Below are 19,816 nucleotides of genomic sequence, written 5' to 3' on the forward strand. Positions count from 1 at the left end.
AATAAAGAGAAAGTTCTTAACAATTAGGTCTGCCTATAAATGGAATGAAATGTCTTTGTAGATAGTGAACTTGCTGTCATTAGAGGTCTTTTAACAACTTGTCAAAGATATCGTAGAGGGCTTTCAGCTCAATGGCAGGTTACTTTGGATACCTTCTGCAATTCACTTCAACTCTGAGATTCTGTGATTTTGAAGGTTCTAAAATTTTAATATTCTGTGAACCTGGAATAATTAATCCAAGTTGACTTGGGGATACATCCCTAAGGGGTAGGATAAAACCCTTTGTCTCTCTTCCTTCAAAGACTGACTCCACACTTCATTATGGGTTTCAATCACCAAGGACACATTCATCATTTACCCCCAGAAAAGAAGCCTCACACAAAAACAATACTGACCCATGGCCTCTGCTTTATAACATCTCCCAGCATGGCCCCAAATAGCAGCTCCTGGCTGGTCTGGGTCAGATATGTGAAACAGAATGGGAGAAATACATGTTATTTATTGTCTATGAAGTTCTTCTATCTTATAAGTATTGTTCCAGGGACCAGCACAGCAACTTTGGCATTGAGGCGCTTTCTTCTCCATTTTGGTAATCCAACACAGACTTTCTGTAATTCACAGAAGTACACATATTAACAGTTTTGTCAGAAAACTCTCAACTAACTTTTGATAGTTTTATTTTCTAATGATCCGTGTTTTAAAATTTTTCTTCAGTTATGTATAATTTTTAAAATATCCATATTTTAAAATGATCTGTGTCCCTTTCCTCTTTTTTCCTTTCTTTATTTCCCATGATCCATGTACCTTGCTTTTTTCTATTATAAATGATTCAAATTAATTGTGGTGTTCAGTGATTGATGTGTTCTTCACTTATCCATAGATTTTAGATCATTTGTGGGTCTTAGATAATTTGTAGGTTTATATTATCTGTGGATTTAGATTACTCGTGTGTTTGGATTGCTTGTCTGTTTTGGATTATCTATGGAGTTGGGTTATCTGTGGATTTAGATTATCTGTGAGTCTCTATTAACAGATTCTTTTTGGGCTCTGATTATCAGGAACTAATTATACTGTTCAAAGGCTGCATCATTACTCAGAGTCCCAGTTCTATACTTGGGCTAAAATGTCCAAATTCTAGCATTCTAGATGGCAAGGAAAAGAGTACTTAATAGATAGAATAAAATCAGGGCTTCTTCACTGAGCTAGCCAATGCTTACCTGGTGATTACATATGTCTTTCCCATCACTCTCAGTTTCATCTTGTCAGTTTTGAAGGGACTGCAGTACAAATTCTGGTAAAACTGACCTGCGGAAAACCATCGGAGGATGTGTCATATGAAGAGGTGATGAAACCTCAGTAAAGAAAGAGAAAGAGAAACAAGAGATCCAAAAACAGAAAAAAAATTCAGAAGCAAAAACACAGAAACAGAAGCAGAAAGAGTAAGAAATAGAAAAATCCAGAAACAGAGAAAGATAAGAGAGAAAGAATGAAATGAAAAGGAAGGAAAGACAAAGAAGAAGGTAGTTGGAGAGACAGGGAGTAATAGAGAGGAAGGAACCAACAGTTGGACAAAGAGGGAGAAAAATAATTCGGTCACTGATGTCAAGAATGAAGCAGTTCAAATAGCAAGCTTAAAAAGTAGCAGCTTAAAAAGGCAAATGGTTAGAAAGTAGAGGGGGAAGGCAAGAGGTTGACGAGGTTGGGAGAAATGAACAGGAAAAGGGGATGTTTAGGGAAGGGGATGATATAAGATGGACATAGGAGTAGGCAAAGATATGTATATGTCTATGAAAGGTGGGAAAGTTGATCAAAGTAGTCAGAGAGGCATGAGGGTCTATGAACAAAGTCCAAGCTATACTGAGAAGTTCAACAACTTCTCTAGAGAATCTAAAGAGAGGGTAGAGGAACGTTCATAGTGGTGGAAGCCTGAGAACATGGGCACAGTTAGGGAATTAGGAGAAGTCAGAGGGATAAAGGAGATGATCATGGTCAGGGAATGATGTCAATGAAAAATTACAAAGGGAGAAATGGAAGAAATGAATAGAGGGTGATGGCTGATCCTAGGAATGCTCTGAAGTATGGAAAGAGTTCAGAGGAGGAGATGTTTATAGAGGCAGACAGTCAAAAGGGGAATGGTCACAAAAGAGCATACTCAGGAGGTAAGAGAAAATGGAGCTGATTAGAGACATCATTTGTTAGAGACCCATAGAGATGTGTGGATAGAGTCCAGCTCATACCAAGGATCCCACTGACTTTCTGAGAAAAGTAAATTGGATTCTGCACAAAGAGATGGAGTCCATTGGTGAAATGACTCAAAGAAACCAGACCGATGGTGACCTTTTCTGGGGCAGTAAGGAGCAAGACATTATTTTCCATGGTTATCTTCAATCTGTGAAAAAAAATCAAGACATGAATAGGGTAGATGGAAGATCCAAGAGCACAATTCAAAGTCTGGAGACCAGTATTCAGAATGAGATTTCCTGCCTTTCTAGTATAAGAAAAGTAGATTTTGTATAATAATAAACCTCACAAAAAAACTCAACCAATATCCATGATTCCCGGAGAAGCCTCCAGATGTTGTACATGGGTACTTAGATCATCATGTCAGGATAAAATTGCTACCTATTTACTATCTTTCAATTTTCCCTTCAAATGTAGCTACCATTAACCCCAGGCTTCACTACTATTACTACTACTTCTACTACTGTTATTACTACTACTACTACTAAAGCTATACTACTATTATAATTACTATGATTATATTTACTACTACTACTAATATTACTATATTAATACTATTACTATTATTACTATACCACTATACTACCACTACTACTACTACTACTACTACTACTACTACTACTACTACTACTACTACTACTACTACTATTACTGGTACTTCTAACTCCTCCCCATCCCCAATCCTGATTCATTCTAAGTTTGAGAACTGCATGTATAAAAAACAGATCACTGGATTTGAAGTCAGGAGATCTGAGTTTAATTTTTGTTTGACATGTATGAATTGTGTTACTTTGAGCAAACTACAACTTCTCTGTGTGCCAGTTTCCCTATCTACAAAATGGGCATAGCTCACGGTGTGATGAAAACTTTTGGTGAACTTTAAAAGCTTTGTAATAAAAGATACAAGAAGCCTTAGTAAGAGTTACTTAAGCAGAAAAATAACTAGCTAGACAAACTTTTTCATTCTAAACTGGATGGAGAAAACCCATTCCTAGCCCTCACAATGCTGGTTAACATAAATCATGATTTAATCAGGACCTAAAATTTCACTCTCCAACCATTCCCTCCTCCACCATTGGATTCTAGTCTCCAACTTTGCTGCTAATTCAGTGTGTGACTTTGGATTAGTCCTTTCACTTTTCTGAGTCTGAGATGCCTTCCTTTTAAAAGAGAGAGTTAAATTGAATGATCTCTAAAATATTGTATTGCATTTAAATAAATTTAAATTTAAAGTATTATAATCCTGTGGTCTTTCCATCATAGATATTGAGCAAAGGCTATCATCATCATCATCATCATCATTATTATTATTATTATTATTATTATTAATTAGGTTCTTCTCTAGAGCAAGAGGCATCAGTTGAGATGGGAGCAAGAAGAGAGAAATCCAATCAAGAGCTCTAATCCAGTACTGGGCTAGTGGCCAGCTAGACTTACCCAGGAAACCCCAAGAAGAATGTCTTCTGCCACTGATAAGAGTCACTTTTTCTATGTTGGCCATGACCACGAATCACAGTGATGCTGTCCCGGGTCACATATATTTGCAATTCAAGAGTTCTGTAGCTCACTTGAAACCAGGAAAATGTATCTAGAAAGTCCTTATAAAGACCAGTCACCTCAATGCCTAGAAATCCACGAGATCAAAGAGGTTAACAGCAGGACTGAAGGCAGCAACAAGTCACCTTTTTGGGGAAGTGTAGTCTTCTCAAGTAGTCTCCCTCCATCAAGATCTCTTAACAAATTCATCTACCTGGCTCAAACCCTAATCACCCCTGCTTGGACTTTGCAACAATCTAATTGGTCATTTTAGCTCAAGTCCTTCCCCTTTACAATGTAACCCTCATACCTCTATAAGGGAGCAATGGAGAGAGCACAGCTCATAGAGCCCAGAACTGACTGACACTGGCTTATTGTCATTTAGATGTCATTAAGATGACATTTTCAGGATCAAGTTAATATATGTAAAGCCCTTTGAACACTGAAAAGCACTATAGAAATGCTATTATTATAATTATAATTGCTATATTTTACATTATATAGCTACCAAACTAACCAGGTAGTACCAATCTCACCTTATCATTGACCTAGGCAATACACTCCAATGCTTACTTCTTATGTCTGATATCTAGTACAGACTCCTCCATTTGATATTTAAAGCCCTTCACAATATGGCCTTATCTTCTTTTCAACCTTATCCTATTTCATCCCCACTGTGGTCCAGCTAAACTGGCTTTTTCGATGTTCCATACTCAGCACAATGTATCCTTTGTTCTTGCCTTTGATTGACTGTCTCCCATGTCCCATCCTCCCCTCCATCTCTCAGAATCCTACTTTTCCTTCAAGTTTCATTTCATAGCACTTTATCTCCCTAATCCCTCTGTATCTTGTTAAAATATAGGTGCATGGCATCTTTTCCAGTTATACCATAAGATCTTTGATGACAAGATTATTTTCACTTCTACCTTCGTATCCCCAGCACCAAGCACATTCCCTGGTACATAGTCCTTTAAATACTTGTTAATTGATTGATTAAAGCCTGGTGAGATTAACTCCATCCACTCTTGTCTAGCCCCTTTAACTCTGCAGTCCCTCAGCTGTGACACTCTTACAGTCCACTCTTAACTTAGAATCTTGAGACTTTACCAGCATTTTTGTCTTCTTTCCCCAGTAGACAAGAGCATCCCTAATTGAAGTGTAAGGTTGCTTTCTTAAGTTAGAAGTTCCTTTCTGAATGTTACTGTGTTCTTAGTCCTTTGTTAAACCATGTTGTGGGAGAGACAGGGAGAAAGAGATTCTGACCCTCTCTATGGGAGCTTCCAGTCTGAGAGAGCAAAAGGAAAAATTCCAAGACTTGCACTCAAGAAGCTCCAAATTGAGACACAGAGGAGGAACAGTCTTTAAATCCTATACTTAGGGAGCAATTGGACTAAGGGAGATAGGACTCAACCATAGGGAACAAAGAAAAAATACTATGAGATTTTTTTTCAATGAGATGAAAGATTATGTACATCCCCAATTCAGTGGACGGGATATGGTAAAAACCAAAATTATGGAGGGGGATGTGTGTGTGTGTGTGTGTGTGTGTGTGTGTGTGTGTGTGTGTGTGTGTGTGTGTTGAGGGTGGGTTACCTTGCATTGGATCAGAGATCAGGGTTAATGGCCTTAAGGATGATCCCTTGATATCCACACACAAAACCTCTTTGTAGTTTTCTGGTGTAATCAGTGACAAAATGAAGTGAGGGGCCCTTTCCATTGACTCAGAAGATTTTTCCAGAGGAACAGAGGATGGAGATGTTGAAATCCCTGTTGGCAGAGATTTAGTAGTCCTTGGAACAGAAATAATGATGAAAACAACTCAGATTAATGTAGATTAAATATACAAAACACTGGCCACAATAATCCTGTGAGGTAGAAAGATAGGGACTAAAGCTATGATATTATTGGTATAGAGAACTCCCAGGTGAGGAAACTCCCTCCACCAATGTAGGAACTACACCAATTTTTAGAGTTGCCCAGAGCAGTGAAAGGTAAAGATGCTTTCCCAGGATTACAAAGACAGTATGAGTCAGAGATGTGATTTGAATGCAGACCTTTGGAGCTTTTAGATCAGGTCTCTATTCACTATGCCATTTTGCCCTTCTCAGGGCAAATATGGAATATTAATTTTTGTTTGACATGTACGAATTGTGTTACTTTGAGCAAGTTATACAATCTCTCTGGGTACCAGTTTCCCCATCTACAAAATGGGGATGATCTACCAAAATGGGCATGGCTCATGGTGTGTGTGTGTGTGTGTGTGTGTGTGTATACATATATATATATATATATATATATATATATATATATATATATATATATGTCTTATATGAACTATGAGTCTCTGCACCAAAAGGGAAAAAATCATGATTGGCTAATCAAGCAAGCCAATCATGTTTCTGGAATAGTTAAATGACTGGAAGAATTTTAGCAATGGATCAGTCCAGCAACGAAACAAACAAATAATAGGGCTCCAGGATAAAGGACACCCAGGGGAGACAGACACTTACACCTCCTTCCTGGATTACCCAGGAATCATTTTATTTCCCATTACTAGTTCTAGTGATGAGGCACAAAATTTGATTCCCTCAGGCACTCTACCTGGTAAGACAGTTTCTAGAGGAGACAACCGGGACTCTAAAGGAAGAAGAAGGGATAATAACCAATCATATATACATTATATATTATTATACACATTACATTATACATTAAACATATGTAAATAGCCCAGCAGTGAAGCAATCAAATCGTGGAGGACTGAAGGATCAAGAGCTTTTTGTGGAAGCAGACACTTAATACCTGTGCCAGAGATTAGCAAGGGATTGGGGGTAGTGAGTACAGAGGGAGTGTTACATCCCACCTCCCTCATCTATTGATTATGGTATCAGATTCGACCAGTAGCAGACAATATAGTCAAAGGACATATTAAGAACAAACATAGACACAAAAGATAGACATCTAAGCCATTTTGAGGAGTGTGATCCCTTGTGACAGAATATGAGTCCTAGAAAGGGCCTATCCCTTAGATCCTAGCAGAGAGCTACAAAAGGGAGGCTCATAAGGATTGTACAAAGGGAGAGGAAGACATCCGATAACAAAGTTATGAGTTATCCCTCTGTCACATGTTCTCTACATGTGTGCCTTTCTTTATTTGTATTTAAGATCATTCTTCTGAGGGATCCTGTGTATGCAGTAGAATGTTCTCCTGGTTAGGTAGAAATGCTTTGCACCAATTATTCTTTCCATAATTTCTCAGTAAATCTTTTTTCTTAACATTAATGTAGTCTGGCTGACTGAGACTGATTGATCATAGGGAACTACATATCAGTGGGGTTTATGAGCTACAATACTATATAAAGTCCATAGAACTATAAGAATGGCAATCAACTTGGAAGTCTGACCTGCAAGTACAAATGATGAGGGTGGGGAGAGACCCCAGAGGAGCTCGATGCACTAGTAAATGTCAGAGCCAAGATTTGTACTTTTTTCTATAAACTTACTACTACACTTTATTGGAAGGAGGTAGGGGAAGGGAAAGAGATAAAACCTGTCTGGGGAAAACCTAGAACCTAGGAAAATGATCCTAATGGAGTTTCCCCAGAAGCCTGTCCTAGATCTTCTTTTCCAGAGCATGGGAGAAAGGGAGCAGAAAGAACTATACATTAGTGGTCTGGCCTTCTAGGGGTGGTTTAGCTAGCTCCAGGTAGGATTTCTCCCAACATCTCTTCAACCATTCCTCCAAAGACTTCATCCTCAACCTCACCCCATCAGGTGGCCTCTTGCAAACCAATTGGTGTCTTACCTAGTTCAGCTGGCTCCTGGGAAACGATCTTCCTTCTTCGAAATTTTATTCTGCCTGCAGGGAGATGACCAAGAGTCAAAAAATCTTGGCTCTTTCTAATCACTTGCCTTGGCCAAATCTTCCTCCCTTCTACTAATTCACTCTTTGATCTTGCCTGAATTACTCCCCATTCCTGACCCTTAGTTATTTTATGTGTTTAATGGGAAAAATGATCTGCATGGCTCTACCACATAAGCTTCACCTAAGAAGAGGGTGATTTAGAAGCTCTAGACTAGAGAGAGAAAAAAAAGGAGCCCAATCCAGTTCCCTCCAAGGAAGAAGAGAAAGGTTCAGGTAAGACACTTATGCAAAGTTGGATCCTTAGAGGTAGTTGTATACTTTATTCAAGGACCCAGGTTCTTAAACTGTGGGTTACAATGCTATATGGGTCTTGTAATTGAATGTGGAGGCATGAAATTATGATTTATTATCAGCAAATGTTTGGTCTGTATACCTATTTTACATATCTATATACCCAAGGTCATGTAAATATTTATTGGGCAAAAAGTGAAGGTGAGTAAAGGAATTCAGTCTATGGTTGAGATCAGGGATCTGGATCTGAAATGGGGTTATGTCTTATTACCATATTATGATATACTAGGATTAAGTTAAAATTTAAGGTTGGGATTGTCATAAATATATAATCTCTTATATGCTTTCTTGAAATAGAAATTTATTATTACACATTTTGAATCTCCCCTGATGTTCTGCCAAACCCATGGCAATATTTTGTTTTGTTTTTTAATTTTCCTTTTCTGGCTTTCTTTTTCTATTTTTTCTTATTATATTTAGTTTTAAATAAATAAAGATACAATGAAAAATAAAAACAAAAAACACTGAGGCTGGGGAGAAGGATAGGGTTGGGTTAAGTTTAGAAGTAAGTATGAATTTGACCACTGATGGTGCCATTTGGAAATGAGATCAGTGCTTAATCGGGGGCTAGATAGAGGAATGGGAATTAGGGCTCAATATGTTCTCTGGGCAGATAGGTGACACAGTAGATAGAGCACTGCACCTGGAGTCAGAAAGATCTGAATACAAATGCAGTTTCAGACACTTATCTGCTGGGTGACTTTTGGTAAGTAACTTAACTTCTATTTGCTTTAGTTCCTCATATATAAAATGGGGACGCACTGGAGAAAAAAATGGCAAATCACTCTAGTATCTTTACCAAGAAAATCCATGGGGTTATGAAGAGCCAGTCATAACTGAATGACTGACCAATCACAATGGTCTCAGGGTAAGGGGCTCAATCTGTAGCTGACCATGTATTCAATATGGGAGTAAAATGAGGGATCAGTCTGGAGCCAGAAAACAGGGATCAGAACTCAATATTTGGTTGGAATTAAGGTTTGGATCTGACAAAATCTAGGATTCTTAACCTGGGGGGTGTGTTTCAATATAATTTATTTTCTTTGTAATCTTGAAATTTTATGTTACGGATTTCAGGGAAAGGAACAGAATGAACATTCTTATAGTACCTATATTAATTTCATTTGATTTTCACGATAACCTGTGAGGTAGAGGCTATTATTATGCTCATTTTATAGCTGAGGAAATTGAGGCAAACAGTTTAAGGTCCACACAGCTAGTATTACCAAGATCACATAGCTAGTGAATAGCTGAGGCCACATTTAAACCTAAGTCTTCTTGATTCCAGGTTCATTATCCTATGGGTCCCTTAGCTATCAGGAATTCATCAGATCTCTAGAACTCTGACACAAACAAGGGCAAATGCCTCTTTAGGGCTTAATTGACAAGAATATGTGAGCAAAATTACTGAAGTTAGAGAGCAGTATCAGAGCTCAGTCTGGGGAAAAGTCTGAACTTAGGACCCAGTCAGATTTGCAGAAATCCAAACTTTACCTGTTCTTGTTGGTTGTTCTATTTTCACCTTTCCGTGATCTGAAAACAAGGAGAGATTTGTCAACACTTAGCTAAGAACTTCTGACCCATGAGTCCCAGGAAGTTTCCTATAAGCAAATAGAATAACTGAACCCTCAGAGTAACCGACGTCCCCAGTCATTTATAAAAGAGTTTTGATGAAGTTGGTTTAGTTTGACACTAAATGATGGGGTCAGGGTAGCAGTACCCAGTTCAAAATACAAGGCACAAAGTGAAAGGCACATGTGACATGTTCACAAGGGCTTTCTCCTTTCTAAAAGGTAACTTTATTTACAAGAAGAGGTTACAGACAAAATGGAGTAAAATAAATATCAGAAGTGGTGAATATGAAATAGATTGGGGAGAGCATATAGTTAGCAAGGAACGGGGTTTTTAACAATTAACAATGGAAAAGACAAGCTCCCTAGTAAAACTCACAATTAACCAGGAGAAAAGGAATACAACACGAGGTAGGAGTATGGCTTTGATTTAGTATCCTAAAGGAATTAGTTAGCTGAGGCAGTTGGTACAAACCTTCCCTCAATCCCTATCCAAAAGCCTGGGGAACAGTTTCCCACAAACTCGGAAGAGTGGGCATAAATATAAAGTACCATATGTCTGAGACATACATGTAGAGGAAATGTAAAGCTCACAATTTTGGGTTACTAGAAGCCCTTGGTTGAGTTTATTCTGGTATTCTTTTATGATTTCAGAGGGTTCATGGTCTTTAAAGCTGCTTCTTTCCTCTTCCCACCAAGTGGCTTTCTTTCTCTATATGCATTTGTCCTTAGCATGTCTTTGGGGTATTTCTTTCTTATAGCTGGGAGCATTGTTTCTTACTGGTAAAGTCTTTAAGGAGTCACTGTGCTGGGGAGGAGAAGGGAAGAAGGAAGGATAACCAAAAAATTCTTTCTTTTCATCAAGAACATTCTCTGTCATGGACCCCGCTCCAATTCTCAAGCTGAAATCCTCCAGATTTCAGAACCTGTTAGACTCTCCATTGGGAGACTACTTTGCTATTAGACTGATTTATGTTGAAATTCTTCCTGTTATTTAAAATCTCCAAAGGCCTGGGCCCATTTGAGCAAACAATTGGTTCTATGCCCTTCTTGACCAAAGAGGCTGACAACTTACAGAGAAATCACAGGTCATGAGCTATTGTGCTCATACATTTTAAACTCCCTCATGTCTTTATCCTGATTATATTACATTAATTGAAGTGCAGTATGGAACAGCCATCTTACACTCCAATCCCAATTAAACATTTATTGTCTTCAGCAAATCAACTGGAACGCTTTTGGCAAAATTTGCAATCCCAAATCCTGAGTATATCTAGTGATTTAAGAGAATTTCAAGCATTGTCCTTTTTCCACTGCCTTGTAATAAATAATCCAAAAGAAATTCTAGGTGACAGTTCATGGACCAATCTAGAAATTAAATTTCTTCCAAATTTGTGAATATATGGTGACACAATTTAATAAATGGGTATGATTTTTCAAAATTCTCATAGGTTAGGGGGCCGGTAGGTGGTGCAGTGGATAGAGCACCAGCCCTGAATTCAGGAGGACCCGAGTTTAAATCTGGTCTCAGACACTTAACACTTCCTAGCTGCGTGACCCTGGGCAAGTCACTTAACCCCAGCCTGGGGGGGGGGGGGAGAATTCTCATAGGTTATTGACTATCTTGGCATTTGTAAGAGCCTTTCTAAGCCAAAAACAATTAATGGAAGAAAAAGCTCCTTGAGGACAGGGACTGTCTTTATCTTTTTTGTAACCCCTTTTTCTAAAAGCTAATTAAGACTACTGAACAATAATTGAAGAGAGTTAGTGGGAGTGGGAGTTTATGAAACCCCAATAAATCTTAGGGTTACTTAGGAATAGGAATCTGAAGTGAAAAATAGTTAACCCCATTCCTGAGTATCTAATCCACCATTACTAGTGGAAAGTAGCAGTCAGACCAGTTTCTTTATGATAGCTTTTGCTTAAACTGAGTGTTTGAATACTTCAGCACTCAAGTCCATAATTATGCCATTAGAAGTATAGGGGCCAGGAGTCATATGGATTTTTGCTTGCCTAAAATAATGATGCCTATCAGTTTATTTAAAGCATACTATGTTGACTGATAAATCTTGTTTTTCTTCTTTTTTTTCTTTCTTTTTTTTTTTTTTTTACTTTTTACCTACTTTTTACTTACTAGACAACATATTTTGTTTCAGATACTTATACATACTTATACATTCATAAGATAATGTTTGCTATGCCAAAAAAAAAAAAAAAGAAATCCATCTCTAATGCTTAATCTCTTTTTAGGATACACATTTTTCTTTGGAACTTTTTCCTAGTTTGATTCTCTTTTTAAGTTAAACTGTTTTTTTTGTTGTTTTTGTTTGTTTGTTTTTTGTATTCCTGGTGAGGAGTGAATTAGGAGCTCCATCTGGATTGTTCAGTAGTCTCAATTAGCTTTTAGAAAAAGGGTATTGACTAAGGTGGTACTTTAAGAACAGTTGGTACATTTTCCTCCCAAAGCCTTGTACATACTCTCCCACGAGAACAGACAGAATTGGAGTGGAGAAGGAAGAGTGAAGTTAAACTTAGAGTGTGCTGGTAATAGGGGCTTTTGCAAACACAGATAGGCTATACAAGTTGAAAAATGATATCTGTGAAGTTGAATCATTATTTATTTGGAAGTATGGAAGAAAGTTAGTTTCCAGATCTATTCATGAATTGTACCACCTAGACTTTCAGAAGAACCTCTAGCATAAGGCACTAGAAAAAACCAAACAAACAATGGTTGAACATTCCTAAATCAGTAGGATTTGGGACTATGGAATTTACCCAAAGCACCCTAATTGATTTACTAAGGACAGCAAATATTTAACTAGGTGGGGAGTTTCCACTCCAACCTCAACTGCTGTAAATATGTAAGGTCCAGACTTCTTGACTGAATCAGTAAAAGATGTTGTTGGGTCATCTGATCATCTGGTTGACTCTGTCTGATCCCATATTCAAGTCTGTGGACTTGGCAAAGATACTGCCATTTCCTTCCTCAGTGTGTCCTCATTTTACAGATGAAGAGTTGAAAAGGGTAAACAACATTCCCAGGGTCAAATAATTAGTGAGAGTCTGAGGCCAGCTTTGAATTCAGGGTCCAGTTCTTTATTCATTGTGCCACCTAGCTACCCTGAGATGTAAGTGGGTGAGAACAAATTCTTAATCAGTCTAAAAAAAGTGAAGTGATAATGGATGAAAACAGGTGATTTTACAGAAGAATTATTCTGTGATTAGTCATTTATCACTCTACTTTGCATCTGCAGTTCTGTCTGAATAAGAAGATCCTCCCAGGATTACCTTGGATACCATCTCCCTCAGTCTCTTCTCCCTAGTGATTGGAGGGCTATAGAATACAGTGCTAGACTCCTCACAAAGCTTTCCTTGATAGAGGGCATAACTTCCAGCTCAGAGCTCAATAGAGAGGTATACCTGAGGGGAATCTCAAAAGAAGAAAAGGATTTCCAGTTTTCAAAAACTGAATTTACCCTTTAGCTCTGTGTTCCCTAAATTTGAGCTTATCATTCCCAAGACCCTTGTGTGTGTGTGCAAGGGAAGAACATTCAAGAAGGGACTATTTTATATCTGCTATTGTTGCCATTATCTTCTCAGCAAATAATCCTTTTGATAAAGCTAATTGATGTCAGCTGGTAGATTGAGCTGGAGGAGGACATCAGGTCGGGGCTCATGAACAATTATTAGAAACCTCAACTGCTTTAGAATCCTGAAGAGAGGAATAGTCAGTTACCTTTTGGAGCCTCAATCTACCAGTGCTAGTGGGAATTAGGGAAGTTACTCTGGAAGAGGAATTAGAATCATAACATCATAGAAGTTAGAATTATAAGGTACCTTAAAGGTCATTGAACCCAACTCCCTGATTTTTACAGATGACAGCACTGAGAGGCAAAAGAATTTAAGTAATATGCTCATGATCACATATCTAGTAAGTATCAGAGGAAGACTATGAATCTGGATCTCCTTGCCTCCAACTCAGGAGCTTTTCCAACTATACCTTAATACCTTAGCCCCCAGAGCCAGGGAAAACTCCATGTACTACTCACCTATTTCCACAGGCTTCACAGCCAACTGAGACTGGCCCTGGCCCTTAGATGGGTTGACTACCATATATGTAAGAGGAGTGACGAAGCTGAAATTGAGGGAAAGGTCCAGAGCTCTGTCTTCCAAACTCTGCTGTTTAAGACCCGAGGCTGAAACACTGAAAATCAGATATATTTGCTCTTAACCTAAAGAGATTCCAACTCCCAAGCTCAGTATCCCAAGTTCAGAGTTTAAGGAACAAAACTACCCCTACCCCTTCCCAAATTGTCTAGGATATGACAAACTTAACTCTATAGTTGGGTGAAGGGGAGTTCAGGTGAAAGAATTTTTTCCTTAATCCTTCATAGATGGCTATACTTATCCACATGACAAAGTCACACAGATGGGTCACTCACGCTTTCTCCAGCAGCTGCTGGATGGTCAAATATGCCCACAGACGCTCCATGAAATTGTGGGAAATGTACTCTGGGTCCTGAAAGACTTTTTCCTTGTTCATAATATTCACTTCTGTTTGGAAGTTGACATCCTGGGTGTTCTGGACAGAGGGAAGACAAGAACTTAAGCTAAGTATTTGCCTGGGGCTATCCCAGGATAAAGGATCCCTGATCTTTATCAGCACCAAACTGAGCTAAACCACACAGCTCCAAGTTATATCTCATGCTTGTGCTGATGGCTGGTTGATCTTATTTCATCATTTGGAGTTTATTATAAAAGATTATAAAATATAAAACATTGGGCAGATAGCTTCCATAGGATCACAGGATTGAGAGGTAAAAAAGAACATCAAGATTCTCTATTCCAACTCCCTTTCTTTTTCTCTCCCTTTTACATTGGAGGAAACTGAGATAAAATGACTCACCAAGGTTGCACACATGGTAAGTAACAGTCAGCCCTCTAGCATAAATAAGTGCTTATCATATGCCAGGCATTGTGCCAAGTGCTGAAGATACAAAGAAAAGAAAACAAGACTAAGTTTCTTTTCCCATTGCAAAACAGACCTGTTTCCTCAGACATTAAACTGAATACAAATATCACTGCTTTCTTTACTTTTTCTGTTCCTCTCCTCCTTTCCAGGAGACCATTGTCTTTTCATATATTTCTCCTGACTTCCAAACACTAATAGATTTTGAGCAAAATCTAACTCAGAAGTCCTTAACACCATCAAGTTCATAATTCTTTGCTCTTTCTCTTTCCTCCTTCATTTTAATAAGGCCCTATAAGTTCTTTCTTTGTGTTCTGACTTGCTCTTTTACTGCCTTCCACCCTGCTTTCTCTCTCCTCTGTCCTCCCTTAAAAGTCTCAGTCAACTGGCTATAAACTCTGGTGCATTGGAGAGTCAGAGAATCATCCAGAGTCAAGCCCAATTCTCTTGGGTAAGTGCTGTCTTTTAAGCCCTAGATATCCACACCTCTGTTCTTATCACCTCCAGCCCAGATAGATCACATAGAGCTGGCCAATGTGACTTATCAGGTTGGTTTGAACTTGGCCCATCCTCCTCAAATCTCAACCTGACCTCAATATCCTCTTCTGCTCATGGACATAGTCAAACATGAAGATTTTGGAGATTTGTTCAGCCTGGCAAATTCCCCTCATAGGAATCTTAAATGTATCTTAAAGATTCTAATCAAGGCAGTTTGGGCATATTTTGGTTGCCTTAAGTATTAATATCACCGTTTTTAATCGTTCTTTTTGCTTTCCTCAAGATCCTCAAGACCTATAGTAGTTATCAAAGTTCTTCCTAAAATTTGGCACCCAAAACTAAACCCAATGCCTTTTAGTATATTTTTGTTGAATTCAATTGAATTGAACATGATATTCCTGTGGAGTGTGGTTGCACATGCCTAATGGCTCCTATCACTAAGAAGATGGAGGCTGGTTGATCCCTTGAGCTCTGGAGTTCTAAGAAGACCTAAAACCATTTGGATGTCCAATTATGTCCAACACCAGTATGGCAAGCCATCTGGGAACAGAGGGCCACCAGGCTGCCTAAGGAGGAGTCAACTGGCCCAGCTCAGAAAAAAACAACCTTTTACATGGATCAGTATTAGGATCAGACCCATGAGTGGCCAGTGTATTTTGACTCTTGGCAAGAAAGAGAGACCCAGTTTTAAAAGAAAAAAAAATAATGAACATAATACCCCAAATATGATCTGGTCAGAGCAGAGGACAACAGGACTATGAACTCTCTCATTCAGGTTGATTTCTATAAATGTAGCATTAGATTAAAATTAACTTTTTTTCTGCTTGTTTCAAATTTTAAAAAAACACCTATCTGGTCCTTTTCAAAATCTGGGTTTTTGTTTTTTTTTCCTAGATTGATTTCACGCATTCTACTTGCTATTCCTCATCCATAATACTCTAACTCCCACCTTCATACTTTTGCCCTATGTCTATAATGCTCTGTTCTAGCTTCTATCTTTGGGGTATTTGTTGTTGTTGTTGTTGTTGTTAAGGCAATTGAGGTTTAGAGACTTGCCCAGAGTCATACAGTTAGGAAGTGTTAAGTGTCTGATTTGAACTCAGGTCCTCCTAAGTTCAGGACTAGTGCTTTATCCACTGCACTACCTTGCTGCCCCTTATCTTTTGGGTTTTTTTAAAGGTCAGCTTAAATTCCACCTATTTTGGGAGAGCTTTCTTGATTCTCTCCAGTTATTAGTACTCTCCCTCTCCCCAGCCACATCTCCATAGAAACTCTGGTACATGCCTCCACCAAGAAATAACTTTCTATTTACTTTATATTATACATTTACTTCTCCATGTGCTATTTTTTCCTGTTGAAGGCAGGACTGTTTCTTTTTTTACATCCTCAGTGTCTAGTATGGTCCTTGATCCCCTAGTAGGCAATATGAAAATGCTTATCTGAATTCACAGGAAGGTTTGTCTAGGTCTGGTTTCTTCATCCTGCCCTTGTTCTACAGGAGACAGCTCTCAGGCCAAAGCTTTCCCATTAAAGAATTTCTGGGTCTCACTCACTGACTGGCCCCTGACTTGGGCTGACAGCAGGTCCAGCACTTGGGGCCTCAGCTTCCCAGCCACCACTAGCTCAGAACCTTTGAAGAAGACCCTGAAGCTATCCCGTGTGAGCTGCTCCACAGCATCATCTGGGTAATGGAATTCCACCTTGGTCAGCAGTGGGTTGGCCACTTCCTGGTAAAAGTCCTTTGGGGGAAGAGGAAGGCAAAATGAAATATGGTGGATAGAGCAGTTGTCTGGGACTTGAAGTACTTTAGATGTAAAATGCAACTCTCTCATTGGAAAGAAGGGGAAAGTGAAACTCAAAGTGGGGACAAGATATGTCTAGGTCACTCAGGAATTGAGTGGCAGGTTCTAATCAATATGCTGGGAGTTCCCCCTCCCATATATAGAGTATCCATATTCATGAAGTCTCTCCCCATGGGATCCCAAAGCCTGGGCTCTAGTACTTGGAGCTGCAGGTCAGCATCTGAGTCATCATAGATGCGCCGAGCCATCCCACCATTGTCCAGAGCCAGCTTCTCCAGAAAGGCATAGTTGATATTAAAGCCAAATCCCAGGCAATAGAGGTGGTATCGGCCATTCACAAGTGCCTTCACGTTCTCATGAATTTTCTGCAATTTTGTCTCCCCTGTGGCAACATAAACCAGGGAAAAGACAGAAGAAAGAGAAAGAGAGACAAAGACAGAGACAGTGAGAGACAGACAGCAAGAGACAGAAACACAAATAGAGACAGAATCAGAGAGACAAAGAGAGACAGAGACATAGAGACACAGAGAAACAGTGAGAGAGACAGAGAAGGACACAGAGAGAGACAAAGAAAGACAGAGACAAAGAGACAGAGACAGAGAGAGAAAGAGATATAAAAAGAGAGGTAGGTAGGACATTTCTTGAGTGCTTATTATAGGACATGAACTATGCAAATAGAAGGAAATATCAGTTATTCATTCAATAGTTAAATATAAAAAAAGACAATAGAATTGTAGCATGTGAGAGCTTGGTGGGACTTCAGGGACCACTTATTTCAGCCTCCATCTGTATGGGAATGTCTTCACCTCAACCCTCACCAGTTATGGAGTCCAGGAATCATAAAGTGAAGCTGGGGCTCCCAACAGGCAAAATACTTACTAAAGGTCACATAGACAATTGGTGGCAGAGATTTAAGTGAAAACCTAGAATTCCTGGCTCCTGGTAAGTACCTGTGAGGAGCTCCCATTCCAAGCTCTATCTACTCTTGCGTGAAGCCATCTATGACCTCTCAAGCCCACACAGATAGCTCCATTCTGGGGTTTCCTGGAGAGCTTAACAAGAGAACCACATATCCCAGGCCTTCTGTTTGTTGCCAAGTGCATCATGCCCCCCCCACTTGGGATGGAAAAGTCCAATGTCAGAGTCTAGATATGTTCCTCCTTGCCTTTTCTATACTGTAATCTCTTTGAGGACAGGTCCAGGATCTGTACCACTTCTGTTTTCCCCAAACTATTGTCCTCCTCTCCTGGGAAAGGGTCCCCAAGACAAAAGCCCCCAGAACACACCCACATCAGAAGAAGTTGGTGACCAAGAAGAAAAAGTCCTCCCCACTTCCACCTCACCCTCAGTGGGATCTCCATCCGTGAGCAGGATGACCATGGACACACTCCCTGCTGGCAGCTGCTGCTTCCTGTCACCCTCATCCAGCATCCTCACAGCAATCAGGATGGCTTCATTGATGTTAGTTGCTAGGAATAAAAATTTTTTCAAACCTGCCCCAGTTTGAGTACCAACTGAAATAGGTGGAGGGTGAGACGCCTGGGAGGAAGAGAGGGATGGAGGCTTGTCCAGAGGCAGAGTGAGAGATCAAATAAGGTAGGGGGCCAAGCAAAAAGGAAAGGAAACTAGAAAATGGGGTCAGAAAGGGAGGAGGAGCAAGGGCCCAGGCAAGGTTAGAAAAGTATAGCTGTTAATTTTTTAGGACCACCAAATATAAGCCTGCAACAATGAAAGTTGAAATTCATATCTGGATTCTGTACAAATTGGTCAATATAGCCTAGCTTGAGACCTTAAATTCCAAGTGTGGGTTTTGGGGGTGGAGAGCATAATGATCATCTTTTTAGTAAAGTAAGGACAAGGGTCAGGAGACCACTGGGAATGGGGACAAGGAAATACCAATCTTCTTCTCAATAGCTGCCAATAGGTCCTGTTTTTGACTCTTCAGAAACTCTCATTTAAAAAGCGATGCTAGGATCCTTGAGGTGCTGGTCTGCACTCACCACCCAGAGCTGGGGTATTAGAGAGAAATGTCTTGGCTGATTCCAGGTGTTCTGTCGAGGCTTGAAGCAGCATTGGCTTCCATTGGATCACTCGTCCACTGAAGGCAACCAAGTTGAAGTGATCCTCTGGGTTGAGATCATCCAGGATCTTTACTAGGGCTGCCCTGGTCTGGGAGGGTAGGGAAGAAACTTTATGGGAGAGAGTTTCAGGAAGTGAGGAAAGGGGCTAGGAAGAGTTTCAGGGAGCCAAAATGTAGGGAGGAAGTTTAGGGGACAGAGAGGGGATATAAAGAGAGAATCAAAGACAAAGATGATGGATGTCTGGAAGCCTTAGGAGAAAGGGAAATGGTCCAGAGAAGGAGATGGGAAGGCAATAAGCCCTTATGTAGCATCTAATATGTGCCAGGTACTATGCTAAGAGGTAAAATATTTCACAAATATCTCATTTGATCCTCATAACAACACTAGAAGGTATTAATTATTATTATTCCCACTTTACAATTGAAGAAACTGAGGCAAACAGTAGTTAGTAACTTGTCCTTACTAATAAGTGTCTGAGGATAAATACCTAGGTCTTCATGACTCCATGCTTAATGCTCTATCCATTGTGCCAACAGCTACTTTCACACTATCTTTATGGTAGATATAGCAGGAAAATGGTAGAGATAATAGAGAAGCATGGATAGAAAGGTAAGACTGAAAGTGCTGAAGAAGAAGGGGAGACAGAAGGAGATTTAGCAGGGAGGGAGAATGAAGGGATGCTCAGGGGACAAGTGGAGATGGAGATAGAATACTCAGGAAATAGAATATGGGGCTAGAGGATGTTAGTCTTTTCCACCTGGCTCATTCCTTGATAAATCATGGGAGGGTAAAAGGGATGTCCTGGAGTAGGAGCTGATAGAGTGAGAACATGAGAAGGTTAGAGGTATGGCCTGTAATGAATTTGGGTCCCTTCCTCCTAAAGCAATCCCCAATTCTTTTTCCTT

At 39.5% G+C, this 19,816-nt stretch overlaps 1 protein-coding gene across 1 annotated transcript in view; it reads right to left on the reverse strand.

Annotated features, from left to right (window-relative positions):
• Nucleotides 1-388: 388 nt before the first annotated feature.
• LOC141555702 (inter-alpha-trypsin inhibitor heavy chain H4-like) overlaps nucleotides 389-19,816 on the reverse strand; it is a 31,593-nt gene continuing 12,165 nt past the window's right edge. Inside the window, exons 8-21 of the mRNA XM_074288789.1 lie at nucleotides 18,831-18,999; nucleotides 18,174-18,299; nucleotides 17,031-17,212; nucleotides 16,582-16,767; nucleotides 14,004-14,143; nucleotides 13,611-13,765; nucleotides 9,485-9,523; nucleotides 7,580-7,633; nucleotides 6,379-6,414; nucleotides 5,371-5,544; nucleotides 3,679-3,865; nucleotides 2,238-2,389; nucleotides 1,218-1,305; nucleotides 389-608 (exon numbers count right to left, since the gene is read on the reverse strand). Of these exons, the coding sequence (XP_074144890.1) occupies nucleotides 524-608; nucleotides 1,218-1,305; nucleotides 2,238-2,389; nucleotides 3,679-3,865; nucleotides 5,371-5,544; nucleotides 6,379-6,414; nucleotides 7,580-7,633; nucleotides 9,485-9,523; nucleotides 13,611-13,765; nucleotides 14,004-14,143; nucleotides 16,582-16,767; nucleotides 17,031-17,212; nucleotides 18,174-18,299; nucleotides 18,831-18,999 (1,773 nt within the window). The 3' untranslated portion in view covers nucleotides 389-523. The remainder of the gene's footprint in view (nucleotides 609-1,217; nucleotides 1,306-2,237; nucleotides 2,390-3,678; nucleotides 3,866-5,370; nucleotides 5,545-6,378; nucleotides 6,415-7,579; nucleotides 7,634-9,484; nucleotides 9,524-13,610; nucleotides 13,766-14,003; nucleotides 14,144-16,581; nucleotides 16,768-17,030; nucleotides 17,213-18,173; nucleotides 18,300-18,830; nucleotides 19,000-19,816) is intronic.

The sequence above is a fragment of the Sminthopsis crassicaudata genome, chromosome 1, assembly GCF_048593235.1.
Source record: "Sminthopsis crassicaudata isolate SCR6 chromosome 1, ASM4859323v1, whole genome shotgun sequence".
NCBI classification, from domain to species: Eukaryota; Metazoa; Chordata; class Mammalia; order Dasyuromorphia; family Dasyuridae; genus Sminthopsis; species Sminthopsis crassicaudata.